Raw genomic sequence first — 25,494 nt, forward strand, 5'->3', positions numbered from 1 at the left:
GAAAGATAAGAAAGTTACAAATTACATTTAAAAAATGAAATTTATAAATACTGTTATTTCTACCTAAAGGGTAGCTCTGAGGTTCTCCAAGAAACTAAAAGAAATAGCAATCAGTTTACCTTCTGGGAATTAAACTAGTAAAATTGGCACTTGAATGAGATTTCCTCCCACAGATCTTAAGCATCTGAAACACACAGGTCAAGAGACATTCAGCTCTCCCCAACCATTTCTGCGCCTTCGCACTGACACACAGTCTACTGAGAGCAACAAGGCAGCCTCTGGACAGGAATGTGTGTCCTTCAGCTGCACTCACTGGCTGCACTTTATTTACCCCAACCTTATATGTGTGATTCAATTTCCCACCTTATGTTCAGTTGTGAATGTTAAAAGTTTCATTGTATCGATGCAATTTTCCTTTAAAAATAACTCCTTTTAAGTTAGAAATAAATTTTTTAAAAAACCCAGATTCTGACAACCTAAAATAAATGACTAAATAAAAAAAGAGGGGAAAAAAAACTGTTACATAAGCACTGAACTTAGTATCTGAAGGAAGAAGGTATAAACAAAATAGGTTAGTCTAAATAAAATAGTAAGAAGACAAATACAATCTTTGGGAATTTTTCATTGTATATCAGTCTTGACCAAGGAATACAGTAGCATGATGGACTGAAAGAGTTGACTGTATTTGACTCAGAGCTCAGTGAACCCTATGGCTCTGACTTCATGTTCATCAAAGGGCCTTTATTATAATTGGTGCTGTTCCAGTCTCTGTGTTAGAGGATGGACAGAATTCCAGTTATATTGGCAATTGTAAAATGAGTGTTTTTCTTGTATATATATTCATTTTTAGGTGTTTCGTTATGTTACACAGTTCTTAAATTCTGACTCAGTTGACCAATTCTGGACTCTGATAAAATCTAAATCAGGTCTCTAAATCTAAAAGTGTGAAGATTATGTGCTAACACCCGGTTACTAGCTCTGCTGCTCTGAGACATGGCTTGGACAGCCACTTGGCCTTTCTTGATGATAACACATCCTTTACCACTAACTATGTATGTACACATGAGATAAAAGATGGTCTTATTCAAAGTTGTTATTAATGGTATTTGAATACCATTAAAATAATGGAAAATACTAATCTGTCATTCATCAGCTAAATCTTGACTTAGAAATCCTGTTTCCAACATGTCCTTTAAATAATTTTAATGAAAAAAACTAAGGTTAATAGATGAAACATAAAAAACAACCATACATTAAGCCATAAGAAAACAATAAAGCATGATGCAGCCATTAACAAATAAAATTTACATATATTAGATAACATTATGAAAATATGTTTACGTGAAAAGATACATTAGATATGTGCATATAAATGGCACAGTTAAAACATGCTGAGGAGATAACTCAATGAAGAAGAAAAGATGGAAAACAATCTCTTAAATAAAATGATAATATCATGTTTAAAAGTGAAAAACAATCAAGGTATTACAAATTTCTGGTTTATGAGAATAAATGCAAATTCTATCATTGTTTATTGACTAAGGCTTGGAATCCTAAAGAGGTGGGGATCCCATAGATGCTGAGTATATCAAAAGCATTATCCATGCAATGATTTAGTTGATAACTTCTTGTTTATTTGCAAATATATGTTTAAAAGAGGTCAAATAAGCTCAATTGAAAATTAAATTGGACACACACTACAGAATGTAACTTTTCCTCCTCTCTGAAAACCATGTAGAATTTGATTTAAATTTTGATAAGCCAGAAACCTATTGTGTCAAAAATAATGCCATAGCAAGGATAATATTCACTCAAAAACTGTCCTAATTCACCCAAGATCACTTGGCAGATTCGATCATCTCTTAGTTCTTATTTTTGTGTCTGAAGTGCCACCATGTATTTATGAATGCATATTACTTCTTACTCAAGTTGATAATGTTCTTGGTGAGCAGCAACTTGATTTGAACTTACCTTACATGAAGACTCCACCTGCAGACCAGGGCAAGGTATTGGCCCAAGCTGGTGGGAGCTGGAGGATCTCTGTTCTATACTTTTGTGCTTATGTGTCTCTGAGGTAACTGAAAGTGCAGGTTCAGGTTTTAGAAGCTGCAAATCATCACAAGAATTAAGAATAATTCTCGCTCTTTCTCCTGTCTCATGTCTTTCCAAAGTGCCTGGAAAACAAGAGTAGGAATAAAAATCTAAGCAAAATATTTATCCTCGTAGAATAAAAAGACAGAACACAAAACACTCTTAATTGAAGCATCGCAATTCTTTAGGTTATCATGCCTGATTATCTTCTTGCAACCCCAAACAAAACAGCCTGGGAGATTTTTCTAAATTATTCAAATCACCCTCTCCCAAAGTGAAATTAAAGACTTGAAAAGCTTGTCTTCCTTCGTGTGCTTTTTCAGCTGCTGAAATCAACAAGACATTCAATAGTCTTTAACAGTGAAATCTCTTATTTATTATACAGTATGCAAGTGATCAATAACAAAGAGCGATGGAATATTTTGGTGCTGTCCCCTAGTGTTCCAAATCACAAATAACAGAGTCAATAGTAGTCGGCTTGGACACCAGGTTGACAATGTTTCTGTTGGTAATATAAAATTTGAATGATTAGGATAAATAGGAATACAGATGTTTTGCTCTTTTTCCTGTCTCATGTCTTTCCAAAGTGCCTGAAAGTGCCTCACCGCTTTGGTCATTCCATTTTTATTGTTGGTATGTTGTTATTATATCTGTTAGGTTTTATTTCTTATATTTTTAGAAGGGAAAATAAATCCCTTGCCCTCTGCTATTCTTCCAGTTCCAGAAGGGGTGGCTGGCAAGTCCAAATGAGAGTTAAAAAGGTGCTGGCAAGTCCCAGCTCCTTTAAAATCTAATGGTAGTGCAGGGGCAGGAAACATCTGAAAACTAATTTGCTACAATATTTAAAAGGACAAGCATAAAATAGAGCAAAAGTGTCAGAAAATAATTAACAGATAGTTGTATTTTTACGAAATATGATACCATGCACTCAGGAAAAACTCAATCAATGAAATAATCATGACCTCTATCTCATGAGTTCATTTGCCTTATTAGTACTATAACACATTTTCCTCCAATTGAATAAAAATGCTAAGGGAAATAAACTTGATAAATAATACCTAAATATAGATTTCATATACTCCTTTTCTACTGCTGAGAAAGAAAGCTATGTTATTTAAGGAGAAAGATTATTAATTGTTATTGATAGTAATAAGAGAATATTAACTAAAAAAATTACAATAGGAAAATAGTAATATATACTATAAACCATGATGGCTTCAGATAGGTAGACAGTTTTGAAGATTAGAAATCCCAATTCTTCCTCATTTCTCCTTCTTTCTTTCAAATTCTTCCTTTGCAGAAACTAAACTACCATTAGTTGGTATGTTGGATTCTGAACCTGTAATAGCTACCATGCTAATCTTGCTGACAGAATTTTAGTCTTGACTCTCTTATAACAATATTTTCTCTTATAATTTTTCTATATTCATAAATCAACATCTTTAAAATATTAAACTTATAGACATTCTCTTAAGCTTTCATTTTACATCAAGATTGATATTTTCAAAAAAGGGAGTTGGCAACATGAAGAAAATCTTTTCTTTCAAGAATGAGAAAACTTCCTCAAATCAAAGATACTAGTTACTAAAGCTTCCTTTAAAATTAATGCATTCAAGAACTTTTAACTGTTTCACCTGTAAAATTCACCATCTTTCTAAGAAGTCTCAGTTGGAACACAGGTTCCGATATTTTCTTCTCATAGGTTTTCTGCAGTTCATCAAAATATGATGTATTAAAAATATTTCAAGATTTTCTTTTTTTCGACAGGGTCTTGCTATGCTGCTCTGGCTGGTGGACACAGACTCCTAAAGCTCAAGCAATCCTCCTGCCTTAGCCTCCCTTGTGGCTGAGACTATATAGAAGTGCACCACCATGCCCAACTTTTGAGGATTGTTGAAAAATAATTTAATGCACTTTAACACATGGCTCATGTTCCTTATACTATATATGTATAAGACACATTTATGTATTGATATGGTTTATTTTATACTATCTTACACAAGTTCAACTATTTCTTATAATTCTTGCATTTTTCAGTAATGACAATAGCTCACCTAGAAACTTGTATTCACACACAGATAACTAATCTGCTCCAACATCTACTCTGCTATTTACAGTGACAAATGTTAACAATGTTTTGTAAATAAGAACGATTCAGACCAGGAATACTTGGAGCTCCCTTAAAATCTAATAATAGTACAGGAGCAGGAAACATATATAAAAACTAATTTGCTACAATATTTAAAACAAAAAAAAAACATGCTATTTTCACTAATAAGTAAAAATCTCTCATTCTAACAAAATATTAAACATTTGTCTTTGTAACAGTTTCTCTTATGATTAATTATAAAATATTTGAAATATGATGGATATTATTTTGTTTCAAAGAACCAATTTAAGCACAAATGTGACATAATGAATGTTAGAGTCAATTTCTTTAAAAGTTATAGAGACAGTGCTCGCTTCGGCAGCACATATACTAAAAAATTGGAACGATACAGAGAAGATTACCATGGCCCCTGCGCAAGGATGACACGCAAGTTCATGAAGCGTTCCATATTTTTAAATAAAAAAGGAGAGAAATGAATTACAGTAGATGGGGTAGAGAGAGAAGATGGGAGGAGAGGAGAGGGGGGATAGTAGAGGATAGGAAAGGTAGCAGAATACAACAGTTACTAATATGGCATTATGTAAAAATGTGGATGTGTAACCGATGGGATTCTGCAATCTGTATTTGGGGTAAAAATGGGAGTTCATAACCCACTTGAATCTAATGTATGAAATATGATATGTCAAGAGCTTTGTAATGTTTTAAACAACCAATAAAAAAAGGAAAAAAAAGTTATAGAGACAAATTTTAAAAACAACATATTCAAAACAGTAATTTGATTTTGCAATAAGTCCAACACAATAGCTTATGAAAGCCCTTAGTCAAATTCTGATAATGGTTAGAGATTCCCATGTGTGCTAGTTATCATTTTATTGTCCCCAAATTAGTTCCAAATTCACCCTTCATTACCTGCTCTGGGAAAGTGGATATGAATTCCATGGATATTTTTCCTTTAGTGGATAGTGCAATGTGAACCTTTATGAATAGAGATTGATGGAAAGGTCTAGCAGAGGAAAGGGTTTTTCCTTCTTGGTTTGGTGTTCTCTCTTGCAACAGAGCTTCCCAAGCACCAAGTAGCTTCCTTTGTCACATTCTTTGGGCAGTTCTGTAAACTTATTAGTGTTTCTAATAAGACATCTTTCTGTAAACCACTCTACCTGGCACCTTAGAGGACATATTCCTGGAAAGTTCCACCAACGCCCCGCCATGGCAGCTTCTCTGCCATCTAGTAACAATATATGTACCTTCTTCAGCAATGTCAGGAGCTTAGCCTTGGGTGGGGGGAGCGGGGGTCTCTTCCTAGGTCAGGCTATCTGACTTCTAGGACTAGGAGTTGTTTTTTTAAATCTGCTATTCCTATATTCTTTAGAGTTCTTTTTACTTCTTACTAGCCCTTTCTTCAAATGAAAATTCTTTGTGATAGTTCACAATCCTTTATGTGAAATTTTCTCCTTAAATCACTATGTCACTTCTCCGCCCTGAGTAGATCCTGATGGATATGCCTAGATAAATAACTTCTGATGCAGAATGTTCCTTTAACTATATTATGCTATTCATGGAATTTATGCTACTTCAGGGATATAGTTAAATTGTTAGAGGGAGTCTATAGCTACAACACAAACAAGGAGGGTGGGCAGCACCATAAGGAGGAATGTTGGCAAGGGATGCTTTTGCATCTTTTTTGCACTGGACAAGAGACAGAGTTTCTGCTTCCTGATGTTACAGAAATACCAGAAACTGAAGGTTCGATTATTTAATTCAAGTTCCAATTAAAAAAAAATTTGCTTCCTAAAGTTAACTTTATGATAATTAGAATAGGATTTAACTTATACTTAGCCATTGGAATCAGTTTGAACATGATCAGAAAAGATGTTGACACATGTAGGAGTGAAGCACTCCTAAAAGTTATGATACTATCTCTTCCCTCCAAGTAGATATGCAAAAACACCTTAAACTCTATCTGGTCACTGCATAAAATTTTTTTTAGTAAATAGTTTATATTTTCTATTGTTTATTTTATTAATATGAGTTTTGATACAATTTATTTTGGTTCTAAGCTATTCCCTGAAGATCATGGCACTCAAAAAATTATAGTTATATTATGTGCATGTACTAACATGTAACAATATGTAAGTACTGTGTACAAATATAATGCACCAAAGAAAAAGAAAAAAAGTCCCAGGTTTTGAGACCCTTTGGGTTTAGAATTTTTAGATTAGGAATGCTAAATTGGTAAAGTCTATAAAAATATTTCCCAATTTAAAAATATATATGAAATCTAAATTCTGGTCCCAAGAATTTTGAGTAAGGGATATTCAACCTATGATATATAAGAGAAAGGAGATAATCATAAGAAAAGAGAGCTTAGAACACTTAATATCCTGATAAGCAATTCTGGATCAAGTTTTACTGATCCAAAATTGCTTACCCCCAAAAAAGTCAGTGCATAAAAACAGGACTGTCAAGATCCTGAACCCGTATGGACAATATTTTCACTTGTATATCTGCTTTCACTGTCATTTCAACACATCTAATAGCATCCATTAAAAAATGTTTTAAGTTATAGTATTCTAGTGGCCATGTGGGCAGCCCTGTGTCTAGCAGAGGTTTTCTCTGTCCATCAAGATGGACACCAAGGTGACCTTGCAGCAGGGTGGTTCAGAGCAGACTATGGCTCCCCACTGCTCTGTACTGAAGTACTCAGTTCACTCTTATAGGATGTAAGGCCTTCAGCAAGTTATTTTACATTTCTATACCTCAGTTTCCTCATCTGTTTAATGGAGATAAAAATAATTCCTATCTCACAGATTACTGAGGATTAAATTAAGTAAACATTTGAAGAGAACTTAGAGGTTTGGCATACAGAGATCAAGTGTTGTGCTATATGATAGTGCCCTCTGTTACATGACAGAGTTTCTCAAACATCCCTTATGGTCTTTTAATAAACCACCTTGGCTCTCTGGCTCTGAAATTTGCCTAAACCCAGCCCTGAGGTCACAGGGATATGAAGCTTGGGCCCCCCCCATCCTTCTTCCTAAGACTTTTACCTTTATAATCAGCCTTTCTCAACACACTAGGTTATAATCAAAATAATGGTAGGATTACATATTTGACTCATTTTTTTTCACCCTTCTCAGTATATTAGAATGGGGTTTGGCTTAAATTAAAAGCTAAATGACAGTACTTAATGGATTATATGATCAGTACTCCAAAGATTTTTTTCCCCCTATGGCTACACTTCCAATTACAATTAAACTCCTAACCTACAAGTTTTATTCTCACCTCCACTTTCTTCTATGTCATCCTCCCCTGGTGCAAAAATTAGATTTTCTTTTATTTTTCCCTCTAGAAAACAAGCAAATCCTTCCTCCTACCTCTATCTCATCTTCTAGGTACTAGCTTGAATTTCCACCTTCTTAGAGAGGCCTTCCTCTCCTACTTGCATTGTTTTCTTCTATTCCAGCTTCTCTATAGCACTCACCACATTTGTAACTGGTATATTTCAGTTGCTTGTTTAGATTCCAGATGGCTTCCTCACCAGATGCTGAACTATTGGGTAAGTATGCATTCTATAAGCTTGGAACAAAGCAGGACTCAATAAATGTCCACTTAATGGACAGATTAAAATGTACCCTTTCCCAGTAGGCAGTGGAGGGGGGGACAGCTATAAAGTATCAGAACATAGCAAGGTCTTAGGGTGGCAGGAGTTAATATCAACTGTGCTCATTATGACTTGGACTATAGGGTCCAAGAGAGGCCAATACTAGACTAGGTGTATGCAGGAACCTGAGCCAGAAGCCTAGCCCAGATCTCAGCTATGATGTGAGGCCATTCCTGAACCCAAGAACTGGGGATTTGAGACTGCAAGTTAGTCTCTGAATATGTAATGTTAACTTAATCTGTGCAGTAGTCATTTTCTTCCCTGTGGATTGAGAAGCAGAATATACTAGTCAAAGGAGGGAAAAAAAAAAAAAAGAAAATGCAAAGAGAAGGAGGCAAAGATGGAAAGAGGGAATCAGAAAGAGGTGGTGGTCTAGGGAGACCTTGCAACTTCCTAAGGTCTAGCCACTGATCTCTGTGAAACATACTTTTGAATCCTTACAATAAATGCCTCTTTCTGAAAAAAACCACATCTACTTGGCTCCTCCTACTATGGACCCTGATACAGAGAGGATAGAGATGTTTCTATTGCCATACACACCAAGTTTGAGGATAGCCATTTAAACATGCATATAGAACTCCAGGTGAGATCAGAGCAGAAACAGGTTTAAGCATTATGAGCAGATGGGTGAGGATTAAATTCCAAAAAAGAAGGCCAAATTGAAGGAAATTTGGAGTGAAATGTTTCAAGAGACCAGCACAAACCCTGTAGCAGTTTCTGTATATCAAGAAGAAAGGAAATGTAAAAAAAAAAAAAAAAAAAAAAAAAAAGGAAGAAGAAAAAGAAAGGAAAGAGCCAGGCAAGGTGGTGCATGTTTGTAATCCCAGTGGCTCAGGACGCTGAGGCAGGAGGATTGGGAGTTCAAAACTAGCCTCAGCAATGGAAAGACTCTAAGAAACTCAGAGAGACCCTGTCTAAAATAAAATACAAAACAGGGCTAAGGATGTGGCTTAGTGGTTGAGTGCCCTGAGTTCAATCCCTGGTACCACCCATCCCCATCCTCACCCCGAAAATAAAAATAAGGAAAGGAGGATGATTCCAAAACTACTGTAAGTCAGGATGTTGCTATAATCAGTCTATTCTAAGGCAGTAGGATATCAATGTTTATAGGACACCTGCAGATTTTGTTTGTTTTTAAATAGAGCAAATAATCACAATGTGAAGCACATGCTATGAAATCTGATTTTGAAGTATCAGGCTATGTTAGGCAAGAAGTATGCATCACAAAGGATGCTGCCTTCAACTGTGATAACAGCACAAGAAAAGAGAACACTTACAAAATATTCCTTAGAGATGTAAAGGAAAGAGAAGGAACAGCAATACTTACACTTTAATTTCCTTCCAGTCAGAAGGTCCTCCTTTGATTTTATTTCCATGGTAATTTGCCCAATATTTGGAGCATTTTCTACCTTGTACATAAATATTTTTTCAACCCCCACTGATATTTGCTTTCTACAACCAACAGAATTTTCATAGCTTGCTACCAATTAATGGATGGCTTTAATATTTAGCTCCCTTAGTCAAACCTCCTTCTACCAGTTAATAACTAGGTTCACTGAGTTTGTCAAAAAAAGGAATAGTTACTATCCCAAAAAGGAAAAAAAGGATTAAAAAGAAATCACAGACACCTGATGAATTCATTTCTAAATGAATGAACATAAATTAGGACTAAAAAAATCACCTACTGGATTTAAATTTTGTCACATTAAAAGAAAAATTTCATTTACTTAAAAATTATTCATAAATACATTTGAGATAGTGACTCCCCCCCCACCTCAGAACACTGTAGAAAGAATATCTCTACAGGACAATAAGATTCTCCTAGGTCACCAAAAGTGTATATAATGTAAACCAACAAATTTCCACTAAATACTCTACTTATTATGGTACTGTGAACATATCAGAATTTACTAAATAATTCCCAATATGAGATTAGTAATGGATATACATTGTACTTATATGAACAAAGATGCGTAAAAGGATATATTGCAGGTAGGTCTTTTAACCAGGCAGGCACTTTCTAACTGGATATACCATGAGATTGGGCTGTAATTAATACAGTTATATTTCAAAGTAGCTTTCTCTAAAACAAAATTAGTTTTAAAACATGGTCTTGCTACCAAATTTGGTGATCAAATTCATAAAATCAGATTTCAACCAAACAGCTGACTGACAGTTATAACTGAATTCCACTTTCAAGGAATTTGACCATTGAATCTCTTGTAAGATTTATCATTTGTCTTCAGTTACACATGAAGTTTGTTGCCTTCCTCATAGAGTTTATGGAGGTGGACCCAATGCCCCATTCCTAACAAAAGCATTTCATAGTTACTGAATTTTACACCAGAAAATATGAACATGATGGGGATTTGGCCAAGGATAGGGATCTGGGGACGTGAAACTTAGCTAACCTGAATGAGAAATGAAAGTGTGGGGAAAAGGAATGCCTCTGAAAATATTAATTCAGGCATAAAGACACTTACCTTCATTCCTCAATATATTTGAATATAATAAATCTAGCTGTAAAATAGACTGTTAAAGACGTGGCTCATATGTATACTATATAAAGGCCCTAATAAGATTACAGTCATGAGTGATTCCACATCAACTTCTATACCTTAAGGGTATGGAATACATTCTTTAAAATTCCCTCACCCTTGTGAATTTAACCCCAGCTCTGACACACTCTTCAGCACATTCAGAGCAACACAAGTACTTATCAGCTAGGCCATATTCAACCTTCACATCTAATTCTGACCATTGATCTCCAGGAAAACAGGATGGGGAGGGATATGACAGGCAAAAAAAAAAAAAAAAAAAAAAAAGATTGAAATGTATAGAGAGTTAAGTTTGTTAATTTGTATATGGATTAGAAATAATGCATTAACCTTGAAAAAATTTTATACTAGTCATATATAAAAATATATATTTATATATGTATATATGTGGGTGCATGTATATATATATATATATATATATATATATATATATATATATAGTTGTAGTTGGACACTGTACCTTTATTTCATTTATTTGTGGTGCTGAGGATTGGACCCAGTGCCTTGCACATGCTAGGCAAGCACTTGACTGCTAAATCACAACCCCAGCCCCAACTACTAGTCTTCTTGATAAGGTATTTGCTTATAAAATGATTTTTCTTCTTAACATGTGATAACAATATAACATTCCTTATGACTAAATTTTAATTTTTAACCCCACTCTGCAACTAAATATAATTTACAACCAATTTAAGATGATGTTTGTAGAAAAGTATGATATATTATGATACAAAGAATATATTTTCGTAGTTAGTTATCTATCATATATGGAACATGAAAATTGTCTTGTTTCTAAATTTTGTAAAATGTTATTCACTCTGTATTGTTTACATTTTTATACAAGATATGCATATTTTTAACCATAATTATTTCAAAAGTATATTTTGTTCATCCTGCTCTTCACCGAAGTTCAGATTATTTATCCTCTTCAAGGATACACTATCCCTGAAGAGATATCTCTATCTATCATTTATTCACTTCTGGTATCAATTAATTAGGTCACAATCTTGCAGAATTGATCTAGAGTTTCTCCTAGAAAGAGGAAGAGTATTGAGAAAGGAGAAATTAAGGTATAGTCCCTTAAATAAGATACTAAATGAGGAGTCTTTATCTATCTATCTATCTATCTATCTATCTATCTATCTATCTATCTATTATTGTTGTTCATTTTTGTGTTTGGAGGCCAGGATATGCTGGAGATAGGAGATAAAAAGCACTCTGACTTTGCATCAGGGCAACAGTTTGCTGTAGGAAAATCATGGGTGACCACAGCTGCAGCAAGCAGGTCAGGATTCATATTGAAAGCACCACCACCCTCACCATAGTCCCCTGTAAAATTCAATATCATGTCAATACCATGCAATCCAAAAATTCTCTCCTATCTCTTCACCTTTCCATTTCATGGACTCATTCACCTATGGAGTCTTCTAGAGAAAGTTCTGCCCACCCAGCAAGGGAAAAGGCAGAATTCTAAGAATAATTTCTAACAACATTCATCCTTATGTGATTTCGCTCTTCTGTGACTATGATGGTAAAACATTCTAGTGACTATCATATTACATGGAAAAAAGGGCTTCACAGATATAATTAAGGCATCTCATGAGTTGGCCTACTAAAAAGGAGACCGATCAAGCACACCAGGCCTTAGTGAGCCCTCTGAAAGTAGAGTTTTCTCTAGATGCTGGAAAAAGGGGAAGTCGGAGATTTGAACCAGGAAAGAGTTTATGTGCTGCTGCTGGCTTTGAAAATGAAGAAGGCCATGGACAAGGATCAGAGGTATCATCTAAGAACTGAGAGCAAAATCTGGTCATAGCCAGAGGACTTCAGAACTACAATAGTACATAACTAAATTCTGTGCCAGAATGAGTTTGGAAGTTAATTCTTCCCCAGAGACTCTAGCTTAGAGCTCAGTTGGTAAAACTCAGTTGGCAAAAAAACGAGTTGAGCTCACCTGAACCTGCAGTTCACAGAACTGTGAGATATTAAACAATGAAGTTTCAAGCTACTAAGTTTGTGGTAATTTGTTACCCAACAATAGGAAACCAACACAACCAGGACTTGTGGCAATACTTTTACTCTGGACCACAGATTTAGACCTCAAATCTTTTATTCTTTTTTTCATTATTTCATATGTGAAAGTCTTGCCTCAAACAAAATAAGTAACTGAATGAATAAAGGCATGAAGATATAACACCAAATACATGTGAAGGCTGGTTAGACATTTAAGACTCTTTTTCTAACTGCTCTTACTCTTGCACTCTGAGAATCACAAACCATGCAGACATTTATTAAACAGTTGGGAATGGAAAAATAATATACAACACCAAAAATTCCTTTTAAAACAATCTGTTTTCCTAATAATTTTTATCTAGGAATAGTAAAGGCAAATAAGGACTAAGACTATAGCTGACAAACAAAAAGTAGTTATTTGTATCTTTGGGAAAGAGAGAACTGTGGTCATTTTGGTAATTTGTACAAGGCTTGTTTCTGTTGAATAGTGGGTATCACTGCCAGGCTAGCTACTAGATGGCAGCTCTTAGATTTGTTCAAATTGGGGTGGGGTGGGGGGACAATACTCACCTAGGTTGAAGAAGAGAGCTATGCCAATCAAACTGACATCAAACACAAGCAACACAAACTAACTGGGAGGTCTATAGATGCCAAGGCAGATTCTGATTTAACAGTATTTTTTTTTCAATCTATTTTGGTTTTGTAAACCATTAAGAATCACTCTCTTCCAGGATCTATTTCTAAATCATTTAGAGGGTAAATGCTACTGAGGGTACTGAGTTCTCAAATAATATGTTTACTCTGAGATATGTAATCAAAGTCAGACTTTGAGTGAGAGGAAAAAAAATCTGATATTTCAAATATTCAAGCATACACTTCAACTTTATTCTGGGTCTACAAGTCATTCAGTACTCCAAATTTTTGGAAAGAGGAAAAAAAATCTAGATGACAGATGAAGTATCAGTTTCTCAGCCCATTGAAATAAAATCAAGGCCCTCTTTGATATTTAAGATCTATTTAAATATTAATGTAAATCATCCTGTAAATGCATTAGTGTAAAATTTCTGCTCCTGTTTGCCCTCTAAAAGAATAAAAGATAAAAAAATAAAAAACATTCTGTTTCCTAAGAAATCATACATAAGAAACAAAATAATGTTTCCTTATTCATCTCTCATTTAGCTATCAACATTGTCCAAAACTGCCATTATTTACCTCTAATTGGGTACTTTGTGTGTTGTTTAGTTTTAAATCAATCCATCAAAGTAGAAAGAAACTGAGGTTCAGAAGAGCAACTGAAAGGGTATTTGTATATCCTGTGGCTGGGAGGGTGACAATGATAGGTATTTTGACTTTTAAACAGCAGGGAAAGGTCAGATGCCAAGTCATAGAGTAATAATTCTGCCACAGCCCATGGGGACTGGCATGTCCAGGCCTGGGTTAAAAGTAGGTAATGTCTGTTGGCAACCTGGGGAGGAGAGCTGAAGAAAGAACTTGACTGGCAAGATAATCATTTAGGAAACTTGTCAAGAGTTCATGTAAAAGCTGATGAAGATGGCCCTACAACAATTTATTTTTAATTGTTTTCAGTACCTTTGAAAATATATAATTCTATGTTTTATTGGAAGCATACAAAATAATTGTAGTGTGTATTTGACCTGTCAAATGATCAAAGTTCATCACTAGATGTTGTTGACAGTATTGAGAAAAGAAACAGTAATGTCCTTCATTAATATTAAACTAGGAATTTCATGAAATAGCTGTAGAATTCTATATAAAGCTAGGCTCTTTAGTGAGCTCTTAATTCTAAAAAGTCATTTCATTTTTATTGTTATTTGTCCAGAGTATTCTACCCTATCTCACCACCATCTCTGTTTCTGTAGTTTATGATTTCTGCTGCCACCACCTGTCGGCAGTTTGTATGTAGTTGTATACACCCAAAACCATGGAATGGGTTTTACAGAACATACATAAGATTTCTTGCAACAATCACTGTCCTAACTAATTTTGCCTTAGAGAACAATTTCTCCCTAATGAGGCCCCTGCTCTGGTAAAAATCCAAGTGTGGGTGACTGCTCATTCTATGCTACAATATGCCACACTCCATCTCTTAGGATGCATAGATGGTAGTCAAAAGGACTCATAGTGACCTTATGGGTATATACTCAAAATAATTAAAAGAGGGGATACAAGTAGATATTTTTACACTCATGTTCATAGCAGCAATATCCATAGTAGAGAAAATGTGGAACCAATCCAAGCATCCATCAAAAGGATAAATGAATAAACAAAATGTAGTATATACCTAAAATGGAGTATTATTCAGGCTTAAGAGAGTAAGAAAATTCTGACACATGCTACAATATAGATAAACCTTGAATACATTATGGTAAGTGAAATAAGCCAGACCAATACTGTACGATTCCTCTTATATGAGATGCCTAGAATAGTCAAATTAATAGAAACCAAAAGCAGAATAGCAATTGTTAAAGGTTGGGAGAAATGAAGGGTGAACAGTCTCATAGGTACAGGATCTCATTTTTAAAAGATGAAAAAAATTCTAGAAATGAATGGTGGTGAGAGTAGAACAATAATGTGAATGAACTGAATGCCACTGAAATATTTACTTCAAAATGGTAAATTCTATACTTTGTATAAATTCTACACTTTTGTTTATACTTCAAACACATCGTTTCTTAAATTTTACTACAATCATTTTAAAAAGCATCTGTGTTGATAGTCCAAGGAAAATGCAGAGAAAAAGAGAAACACACTGACAATAAGTCCAGGAAATAATGAGAGAGTATGCAGAAGTAGGACAATCGAAAAAGAGGGGCCATTGACCATCAGGAGAAGTCAGTGTCACAGAAAAGAAGGACACTGATGACAAAGTGATTTCAGACAAGTCACTCACCCATGATCCAGAGAATGACAACTGAACTTGGCAATGAGGAAACCTCAGGAAGATCAGTTCTATTGGAATGGAGCAGGCAGAAGCCAGATCAAATTGCATTAAACAAATGGGAAGGTAAGAAAACAAAGACACAGAGTGCAGCTGAGATTTTGAAGAAAACTATCAATCACTTTTAAGTAGAATGACACAGAAAAGTAAAGAGTAGCTCATAATCCCTTGTCCAAAACATGTGGGATCAGCAGTCTTTGAAATTTAGGACTTTTCATATTTTTGGTTTTTTTTCTTTTTTTTTTCTTTTTTTATTGGTTGTTCAAAACATTACAAAGCTCTTGACATATCATATTTCATACATTAGAATACATACTGCATATCACTTATGCTTACAGTAGAGTCTAGGAGAACAGACACAACCCAAAGTATGTATCTGCAGAGAGCAGCTGGAGGAAGAGGAGGAGAAAGAGGAGAATGAGAAAGAAAGATGACAAAGATGACTTAGTAGGATAAATAACCTCATGTGAGCTAAGGTTTGATTTTGTTGCTTTACCATAAACTAATAAAAACTTTAATTTTCAAAGATTTTTAGACTTTTAGGCTGTGACATTAAGAATATAGATGTGGATTCCAAACAATTGTTAGCTAGGAGACCAGAGGTAAACAGAGAGAGATTCTATGAGATGAGTTAGTGCAACCCTCTGTTTTCTATAACACAGGGCATTAGATCATGCCTTTATATTCTCCTTATGTTTATATAGTCATGCTTTGTTATCTGATTACAACCCCCAGAATGTGTGATTGGGATTTTTATGCTATCTACAATTATAACATGCCAAATATTCTTTAAATCTAGTGCCTAAAGGAAGCTCAACTTCCTTTACAAAATCATTGATGACTGTTAACTTTAATAACAGACCAATCTTGGGGAAACCATAATGGTTGTAAGATATAGAAATAAGAACTTTTTAGAAAAATAGACATACAATGAGGAATATGTAGCAATGTAATGTAATTTTTCAAGCAAAGAGCTGATGCTTATGGAAGTAAGAAAAATGTTGTGACCAAAAAAAAAAAAAAGTTAATCTGCAGTGTAAAGTATAGGTTAAATTGAATTGTCTTATCAAATAAGTTTTGGTATGACAATTCTTTTCTTAGAATCTCAACTCACAAATATCATCAATTTTGAACTATCCCTATAAAGTATAATACATTTACTTCATTTTCAAAAACAATGTACTTTCTGCTCAAATGGCATACTGTAAGAGGACATCTTGTGTCCATTAGTGGAGTTTTTGCTACTTCGGTGCTTTCCAGTGACAGAAGCAGGTCCCATGTCTTTTCAGAATATGGGCTTCAGTGGAAAGTATCTGGTTCATGGAAATGTGAAAAAACTAAAGAAAGAGGCAGGCCAATCTATGCATAGGATTTATTGACAATACTGAGATTAATAAGCAACATTATTTGTAGCACCCAAGATAAACTCTGACAACATTCCCAGAGTCCAATTTTCTACTCACCACTCTTAAGCAAGAACTTGAACTCTGGCTTGGTTTTTACCTGGTTCATCCCTAGAAACAAAATACTTCCCTCATCAAATCCTAACAAGTTAGTTAATGGGAGAAGTTGGATATTATTGATACACTCAGATGAACCAAGTGCATCCAATATCCTTTATCTCTCAGCCAAATCAGAGAACCTACTTTCCCCGAGAATAACAATCATTACAGTCCACTGAGTCTTGCTTTTCCAATCGTTTCTGTGGCAGCTGGCTACTGGGAAGTTGCTAGGGAATTGAAAGGAAGCAGCGTGGGGAGGGCAGATGGCTCCTTTGGGTTTATTTCCACTAAACGCTGCAGCTGTGAAACCCACTAACGTTCCAAGTGTCTATGTAAACTGCCTGCAGAAGGGGCCTGGCAAAGGAGAAGTCACAGTGGGGCCGTCCTGAAGTGTTCCTCTTGAATGCTATAGAATAAGCCCCCATAAATACTAAATGCAAATATATGGCAAGCACACTTAGCTAACACTGATCCAAAAGTGTGATCAGTCCACAGGAATTGGTAAAAATGACTACAGCCAGTAATTTTGTTAGAAAAGGAAAGCCCAGGAAGATGTCAACTGCCAAAGGAAACAATAAAGGGAACAAAAGGTGCAATTTAATTGGTAAAAGTAATCTTAAAAGCAGACAGTATTTATTTTTATCATTAGTGTGACATTGTATTATTCTCATGTTTGTATCTGAGCCTACAAATGTCCCAAAGACATCCTGCAAGTACCACAATAATATGCCTAATGTATATTAAGATGCCAGGACAAAAAAGGATGGAATTGAGTAATATCTCAAGTAAAATGCATGTGTGCACATACACATAATTCACCTATGTGTGTTTTACTAGAAAATGTAATCATCTATCATAGGAGACACACACAAACACACACACACACACACACACACACACACACATTTTTGTAGTACTGGAGATTGAACCCAAGGGTACTTCACCACTAAACTATACCCCTGCTCTTTTTTATTTTTTATTTTTTTATCTTGAGGCAAGGTCTCACTAAGTTCTGAGGCTGGCCTCAAACTTGTGATTCTCCTGTCTCAGGAGGATTATAGACATGCACGACCAAAACTGGTTATAATGTAGGTTACTTCCTTAAAAGTAAGTTGCAGGTATCTAAAAGCAATAGAGAATCCTGTTCACATAAAGTAATATTATGCCTGTAACATTTTGTAGGCAGTTCTTCAAATATTTCTAACTAATAAACATTAATAGAGGCACAGGTCTGAATTTGAGGGAAGAAAATCGTAAGAACACAGCAGACTACCCTACTCAGATCAGTTTATCACTCCATCCTTAAAATATCCTCTTTATGAAAAGAGCAAGTATTTGTAAAATTATAAGATCAAATGAATGTTTGTAAAATTTCATCAAAGTCCATGTTCACCTGATAGAATTAACAGACAACTACTGTGATAATGGTATGGGGTGAATATGTATGTGCTCACATGTGTTTGTGCACATATGCATGTAAAAATGTCCATCAAGGATTTTTATGGAAGTAAAAAAATATATTTGATGAGATAAATACCTCTATTTAGTGCTATAGTATTTTTTGTTTTAATTTCATTGAAAATGAGGTCAAACTATTATTATTGTATTTTTGTTTTGGTGTTTTACTAAAGGATATGTAAAGGAAATGGAAACAGTCTGCCAAGTGAAAAAGCAGATATTGACTCATACTCTTCAACTGTAGTGCTATCATTGAGTAATTCTGATGCGTCCTGCTTTGAAAATCTTAAAGACTAATAGGAGCTCTTAACCTTTTTAAGGTAACAAACCCCTTCATTGGTCTAGGAAAGACAATGAAGCCTTTTTTGCTTTTTTGCAAAAATGTCAATAAAATATGTAAGCTTATAAAGGATATTGATTATATTGAAATGCAATCATCAAAATATAAAATCACAACATAAAAATAAGAATACACATAATTCTGCACATGTTAATATGTAAGAGAAAAAATTTAAAAGTATAATATGCTAAATTTAGTAATCATTTTCAACAAATGCTTAAATTCTATCACTTTTTAGCAATGTTTTTATACTTTCTGAATCTCTGTTTTTTTTTAAATTTTGGATGAAATTGACATAATGTACATTTATTATACAATCCAGTGGCATTTAGTACACCCACAGTGTTGTGCAGTCCCCATCTCTCTCTAGCTCCAATACTTTGTATCACCTTATAAGAATATCCTGTATTCATTAAATAATCACTCCATGTTCACTCCTCCCCCATCTCCTGAAACCACCAATCTGTTGTCTTTGTGCTAGTTCACCATTCTAGATACTTCATATAAAAAGAATCATACAAAAGGCGATTTGTGTGTGTGTACATCTAACTTCTTTCACTTAGCATAATGTTTTCAAGATCCATCCAAGTTATTCCTTGTATCACAACTTCATTCCTTTAAGGGACAAAATAATATTTCATTGTACATATATACCAAAATTTGTTTATCTATTCTCCCATCAATGTACAATTATATAGTTTATATGTTTTGGCCATTATGAACAGTGTAATAAGAAATGTTCAATTTCTGTGTGGGAATATGCTTTCATTGCTGTTGGTGGAATTGCTGGATCATATGGTCACCCTATGTTTAACTCTGAGGAAATGCCAAACTGTTACCTTCAGTGGCACCATTTTATATTCCCACCAGCAATGTACCAGTGTTCATATTTTCTAACTCCTTGCCAACTCTTATTATTTTCCACTGTTTTGATTCTAACCATCCTAGTTAATGTGAATTAGTAGCTCACTGTGATTTTGATTTGAAATTCCCTGAAGGCTAGTGATGATAATAAATTTTTCCTATGCTTGTTGTCTATTTGCATGTTTTCTTTGGAAAAATATCTACTCAAGTCCTCTGTCCTCAAATTTTGGGAGTTGTCTTTTTGTTGTTCTATGAGAGAGTTCTTTATATTTCTAGATATTAAACTATTAACAGATTTGTGATTTGCAAATGTTGTTTTCCCATATCTCTTCACAGTCTTGGTAATGCGCTGTGATGCACAAAAGTTTTAATTTTATGAATTTCAATTTATTATTTTTTCATTGCACTAGTTTCCATTATAATAAGCATGTGATATATGTGTGTGTGTATATGTATGTATGTGTATGTGTAAATGTATGTATTCTGCTGCAAACATTGAATGTTATCATCATCATTACCACAAAAAAATTAAGGTTTTGATCAAGTTATTGACTTGTCTGAGTGTACAATAGTGGCAGAATCTTTTTAATTTAGTCCTTAAATATTAGACAATAACATTAGTTTGAAACACTATAAATAAATAATGAGTCATGTGGCATCATTTGTCCTCATGAGCTAAATACTGTTTTTTCTTTTTTCATTTTTCATTGAATTTAACAAATATTTGTTGAGATCTTCCTATATGTTCAGTGCAACATTAGTTTCTGGGAATAGAGTAATGACCAAGATAGGTAAAATTCTTGTCCTCTTGGTGCTTTAGTCTAGAGAGGACAGATAGTAACCTCCAAATTGTAAATATGAGAGTCAGAGTGTACTTTGCTATGCTAATAAGAATAAAAGTAATAAAAATTTTCTCCACAGTGATTCCTGTCAGTGTGTTTAGGCACTTCAGCACACTCCACTTATATACTGTCTTACACTTTGCAAACTGCTTCAAAAGTACAAAGGCTCCCTGAGATAATGAAAGTCCTTTAACAAAGAATGTCCCATATGATCACTGCAGTGCCCTTCATGGTGGTAGACACTTCATCAGAATAAGAAATAACCACTGAGCTCAACTAGAACTAGAGAGTTAGGGAGTCGGGGATAAAGAAACCATAAACACAAGATAGGATGACAATTTATGAAGGATTTACAATAAATGATAGTTAACATTTGATCAGCGCCAGTGGCTATGGAGACTTAACTCCTTTTTGAGGAGTTAAAACTTGACTGTGTAATATAGATAAGAGAAGGTAAAACGAAATTCAAATTTGGGTAATCTGACTCCCAGTGTTCATGTTCATCACCCCTCTGGACACTACCTTCTATATAAGAAATTAAAGGTTGACAATTGTGCAAATATTTAGTCGCTAAACTTCAAAATTCATATCTGCAACTATGTATATATGCATGCATGAGTGTGCACACACACTCAATACTGCATGAGAACAAACTGCAAATTATAGTGTAGCTGTGATAACCAGGGTCACATGAGAAGAAATGAAGATTCAAAAATTGGCAGTAAACTAAAAATATATGTTGAGTAATAACATCAGTAATTATTATAATAAAGGAAATGGGCTTGGAAAAAGTGATATAGAAAAAAGCTCATCCTGTACTTTAATGTATCCTATTTTTCTTTTCTAAAAACAATCATCCCAAGAGGGTTCCATCTGTAATCTGCCACAACAAAATAACATGGCTTTAAGAAAATGATATACTGCAGAACTGGTACCCGCAGGATGCTGCATACCCCAAACCTACTTTTAACACCCATGTAATGGAGGCTTTATATTAGTGCTGACGAGGCAGTTGATACAACATAACTTTGCCCCTGTATCTAGAAAGTAGTGACCTTGATGAGAAAGCCAAGAAACATTGTCCCTCAGAATAGTATAATTGGTCACTAGGGTAATTTTCAAATTTTTATTGTATATGTATAGCAATACTAGCCATTATATAACTATAAAAGAAAGAGAGCAAGTAAAATTTGTGGACTGAAAAATGATTTCTTCACATAGTGAATTTGTTTGATATTTTATTAAGGCAAAGTAAGAATTCAACCACACAATTCTATTCTATAGGGGAAAATTTGATTACATTTCTGGAAAACTGTCCTACACATTTTCTACATATCCCTCACCCTGAGCAATTAAAGTAGACTCTATAAAAGATCAAATACCAAATATGTATTTTAAAATACAGTGTATGAACTATTAGTTGACAAAACTCTTCCTTCTTAATTTTTTTAAAAAAATTCTTCTTAAGACTATAAACACTTCATTTATATGGCATCATGGTAGGCTGAATAATTTCTCAGCTAACTATTTCTGATTCAAATAAGAAAAAGAAATTGAGATAGGAAAAATAACTCTGAACATATCTTTTTTCTTATTCCTTAATTTCCTAGGAATAGGCTTTGTTCCACTGTTATGCTTAAAAAGTGGCTGTTAAAACCCAGTGTGTGCTTTCTAACAAAAGCCATCTCAGGACTAGGGACTGGATCCTCAAGCCATGCTAGAGTGAGAAATTTCTGCTCAAGGTCACACAGCCCACATTTCCTGAGGAGAAAAATGAAGGAATTAATAAAAATGATTCACATGGACTCTGTATTCTACCTACTCACTAGTCAGATTTTAGTTCTTTGAACTTCGGGCACCAAGCTGATTCTGAGATGTCCTTAGGTCTGAAATTCACCATGGATGTGACACCTTTCAGTATTCCTGTTGGAGTTCAGGAGTACCTGGGAAGGAGAAAGTCCAGCCCTCCAACATGAGTCATAGGACATGGACAAGCAGCTGCCCTATAGAGCTTTCTGAACAGGGGAAACAATTTCAGATTTTTTTTTTTTTGGTTTGTGTCTGGTGACTCTTCCTACTAGCTCAGAAAAGTCTATCCTGAGCAGTGATACACAGCTTTTGTTTCTCTTTGATTCCCATCAGCTGTCACTTCTGCTATCAGAGTGCCTGCTTCTAACAGCTTCCCCACATGTAATTTGATGTTTCTAATCTGTCATCTAAGATTAGATGAGCAGAGCTGTTAGAACTATGTGTAAATTAAGAGCCAAGCTCTGAAAGATAACTGAAAACCTTCTTCTTCAAAACAGCTTGCAGCAGGTTTCCTGGCAGCCATTTCCTTTCTTCTCAGAGCTTCTCTTATCTAATTTCCTGCTTGACAATCTCAAAAAGTTGACCTCCATTTGAAGGAGGTTTTACTATTATGAGTTGCAGTGGAGAACACACCAGAGTGGAAGGAGGAGACATCTGTCCTGGGGCAAGAACCAACATCCAGGCAAGGACCTTCAGATTCATAAAACCTCTGCTCCATTTCCTTGCTTGTATAACCCTACTGTCCTGCCTACAACATGGAGCCAATGAGGTACAGTGAATCATGCATGAGCTGTTATGGAAACAACCACCATCATTCTCAGAAGTCTATAAACCTTGACTACTGGCTGCCAATTTTTATGAATAAAGTTTTATTGGAATGCAGCTTTGCCTGTTCCTTTGTGTATGATGTGGCTTCTTTAGAAATACAGAGCAAAGCTCAATAGTTGCAACAGATATCATATGGCCCACAAAGCTGAAAATTCTTACTATCCAGCCTTATACAGAAAATACTTTTCTGAACCATCATATCAACACATTTTTTAAAAAATTTTCAAACAAACAAGGTTTCATTTTTCCACTAAATACACACATGGAATATTTCACAACACAGAATGTGTGCTTAACAGAAAGAAGACATTTGATGATACTAATTATATGGCTAACACACAAGAAATTCGTTATACATGTTTCCTGATATGTCAATCTCTTATTTTGAACATTAAAGTCCTCAGAATATTTTGAATTTAATTCTTCAAAGAATAATTAGATCAGAGCCCAAAACTACTTCTGGTGTGTATTTTAGGGTGAAAAAAAATCAGTATTACATTGTCCCCATTGTGTCACAGCACTGAGGGCAAAAAGCTGCCCATAGTCATCAGTGCCGAACACACTGAGGGAGCTCAAATATTAATCAAAATGACATCTCCAATTTCTCTCTTTCCTAATCAGCCCTAAACATTGCAGGATATCCAGGAAATCAATAAGCAAAATGGGATGCTCTCATCACTCCGAGCCTGGCAGCACTGCATCTTTAGCCAGGATGAGGGTTCTCAATGTTACACAAATACTTCCTTATTTCAGCTGTTTGCCTCTTCCATGGGATAAGCATGCCCACCTGTCACCCAAACTTTGCCCTGCCATGCATTTGACCATACCACCTGTCACAGAAAGAAAGACCTTTTACCACTTCAAGAAAAATATGCCTGGGATTGTTTCGCTCTAGAATAGAATCTTGGTGCATTTTTCCACCAAGATTTTTGAATGAAGTGAGAACAGGCTGTTAAAAAGTAATTGTGAAAAACTGAAGAGGCCTCACCTGCTACCATCCACACCTGAGGGGATGGCATAAGTCCTGACCATGCATACCACACACTCCCTAAACTTCCAACAAAACAGACTTTAGGCACAAATGAAAATTAACCTTTGGTTTCAATCTTCTTCCCTTGCCTTCTGTCTAGGCCCTTTTCCCCAAATCTCTTATCTAACTGATACCTTCTGTTTTTTCTCTATGAGTTCTAGATTTGTTCTAGTGCTGAAAGATCTGAGGAGATAGCTATATGTCAATTTATTCTACCTTTATGTATTTAGAAGAGGCAGAGTGCTGTAGAAATGGAACAAAAAATAGGTTTGTTCACAAAAGGAACTAAGTTCAAACCCTACAGAGAGGATAGCTATGAGAAAAGCTAAAAGGCAAAGGCTCAGGAAAACTGACTGAAATAGAAAATACACAGACGTTCACTACCTGTGAGCTCCAGAAACCCCATAGGAGACTTGGAGAAGAAAGCTAAAATCTGCTTATGGTTGAGCAACCATGACCTAAAAACTACCACAATTGGTCAATGTGAAGTTGAACTCATTTGAGACCCAAGAACATTTAGGTTAGTTCACCCAGTCATTATTCATTCATTTGTGTGAATAGGCACCTTCCAATCAGGCTCTCCAAGCCTGTTTTGGTCTTAGCTGATATTTTCTCTTTTAACTTTATGAAAATATAAATAGAAAAGATTCCTCATCCAAGATTTTTTTTCTCTCTTACAGGAAAAGGATAAAATAAAGATCAAGTACAGGAAACATGATGGAGCCACCTTAGCTAGATAAAGTCAGCTTGGGGGAAAAAAGTGTTCATTAAATTTTAGGAAAAATTGATATAGAGATTAAAGGCAACCAACAACAAAGCCAATACCAGACACAAGACTTAAAAAACAAAACAAAACTTATTCAAAAGGAATGCTTATGAGGTGGAAAACTAAGCCATCAGCCACCTACACGGATTGTTGTGGGACTCACATGGGATGGTCGGCCAATGGGACAATCCTTTGAAAAAGTGAAGGACACCTGCCCTGGGTTGCAGGTTCGCCTAGCTTGCAGGCACTGTGGGAGGGGCCGGTTCCACCCCTCAGCAGGCCGCTGGGGCCATCCGCCCCTGGTCAGGGTCCCGCCTACCTTGCAGACACTGGGGGAGGGGACGGGCCTGCCCTTCAGCAAGCCGCCGGCCCTGTCCTACTTGTGGGTCCTGTCCGCATTCCCTGCAGGCGCGCGTAGCTGTTCTCTCACTCGGCAGGTTGCTGGACCTGACCCGCCCGTGGGTTGCAAATTGCCAAAAGTTCTCTATAAGTTCAATGCAATGCCAATCAAAATCCCAACAGCATTTCTTGTAGAAATAGATAAAAGAATCATGAAATTCATATGGAATAATAAAAGACCCAGAATAGTAAAAACAATACTAAGCAGGAAGTGTGAATCAGGCGGTATAGCAATACCAGACTTCAAACTATACTACAGAGCAATAG

At 35.3% G+C, this 25,494-nt stretch overlaps 1 protein-coding gene and 1 non-coding gene across 3 annotated transcripts in view; one reads left to right on the forward strand and one right to left on the reverse strand.

The window, feature by feature from the left end:
• The window catches only part of Wdr72 (WD repeat domain 72), a 193,031-nt gene that overhangs the window by 134,871 nt on the left and 32,666 nt on the right, over window positions 1-25,494 (reverse strand). For both annotated transcript variants that reach the window (XM_026391947.2, XM_026391938.2), the window contains exon 13: window positions 1,972-2,174. In XM_026391947.2, coding sequence (XP_026247732.2) covers window positions 1,972-2,174 — 203 coding nt within the window. The remainder of the gene's footprint in view (window positions 1-1,971; window positions 2,175-25,494) is intronic.
• On the forward strand, window positions 4,547-4,655 carry LOC113186151 (U6 spliceosomal RNA). Its single transcript, XR_003301234.1, has one exon. It is a non-coding gene; the product is annotated as a U6 spliceosomal RNA (small nuclear RNA).

This window comes from Urocitellus parryii, chromosome 6, assembly GCF_045843805.1.
Source record: "Urocitellus parryii isolate mUroPar1 chromosome 6, mUroPar1.hap1, whole genome shotgun sequence".
Taxonomy (NCBI): Eukaryota; Metazoa; Chordata; class Mammalia; order Rodentia; family Sciuridae; genus Urocitellus; species Urocitellus parryii.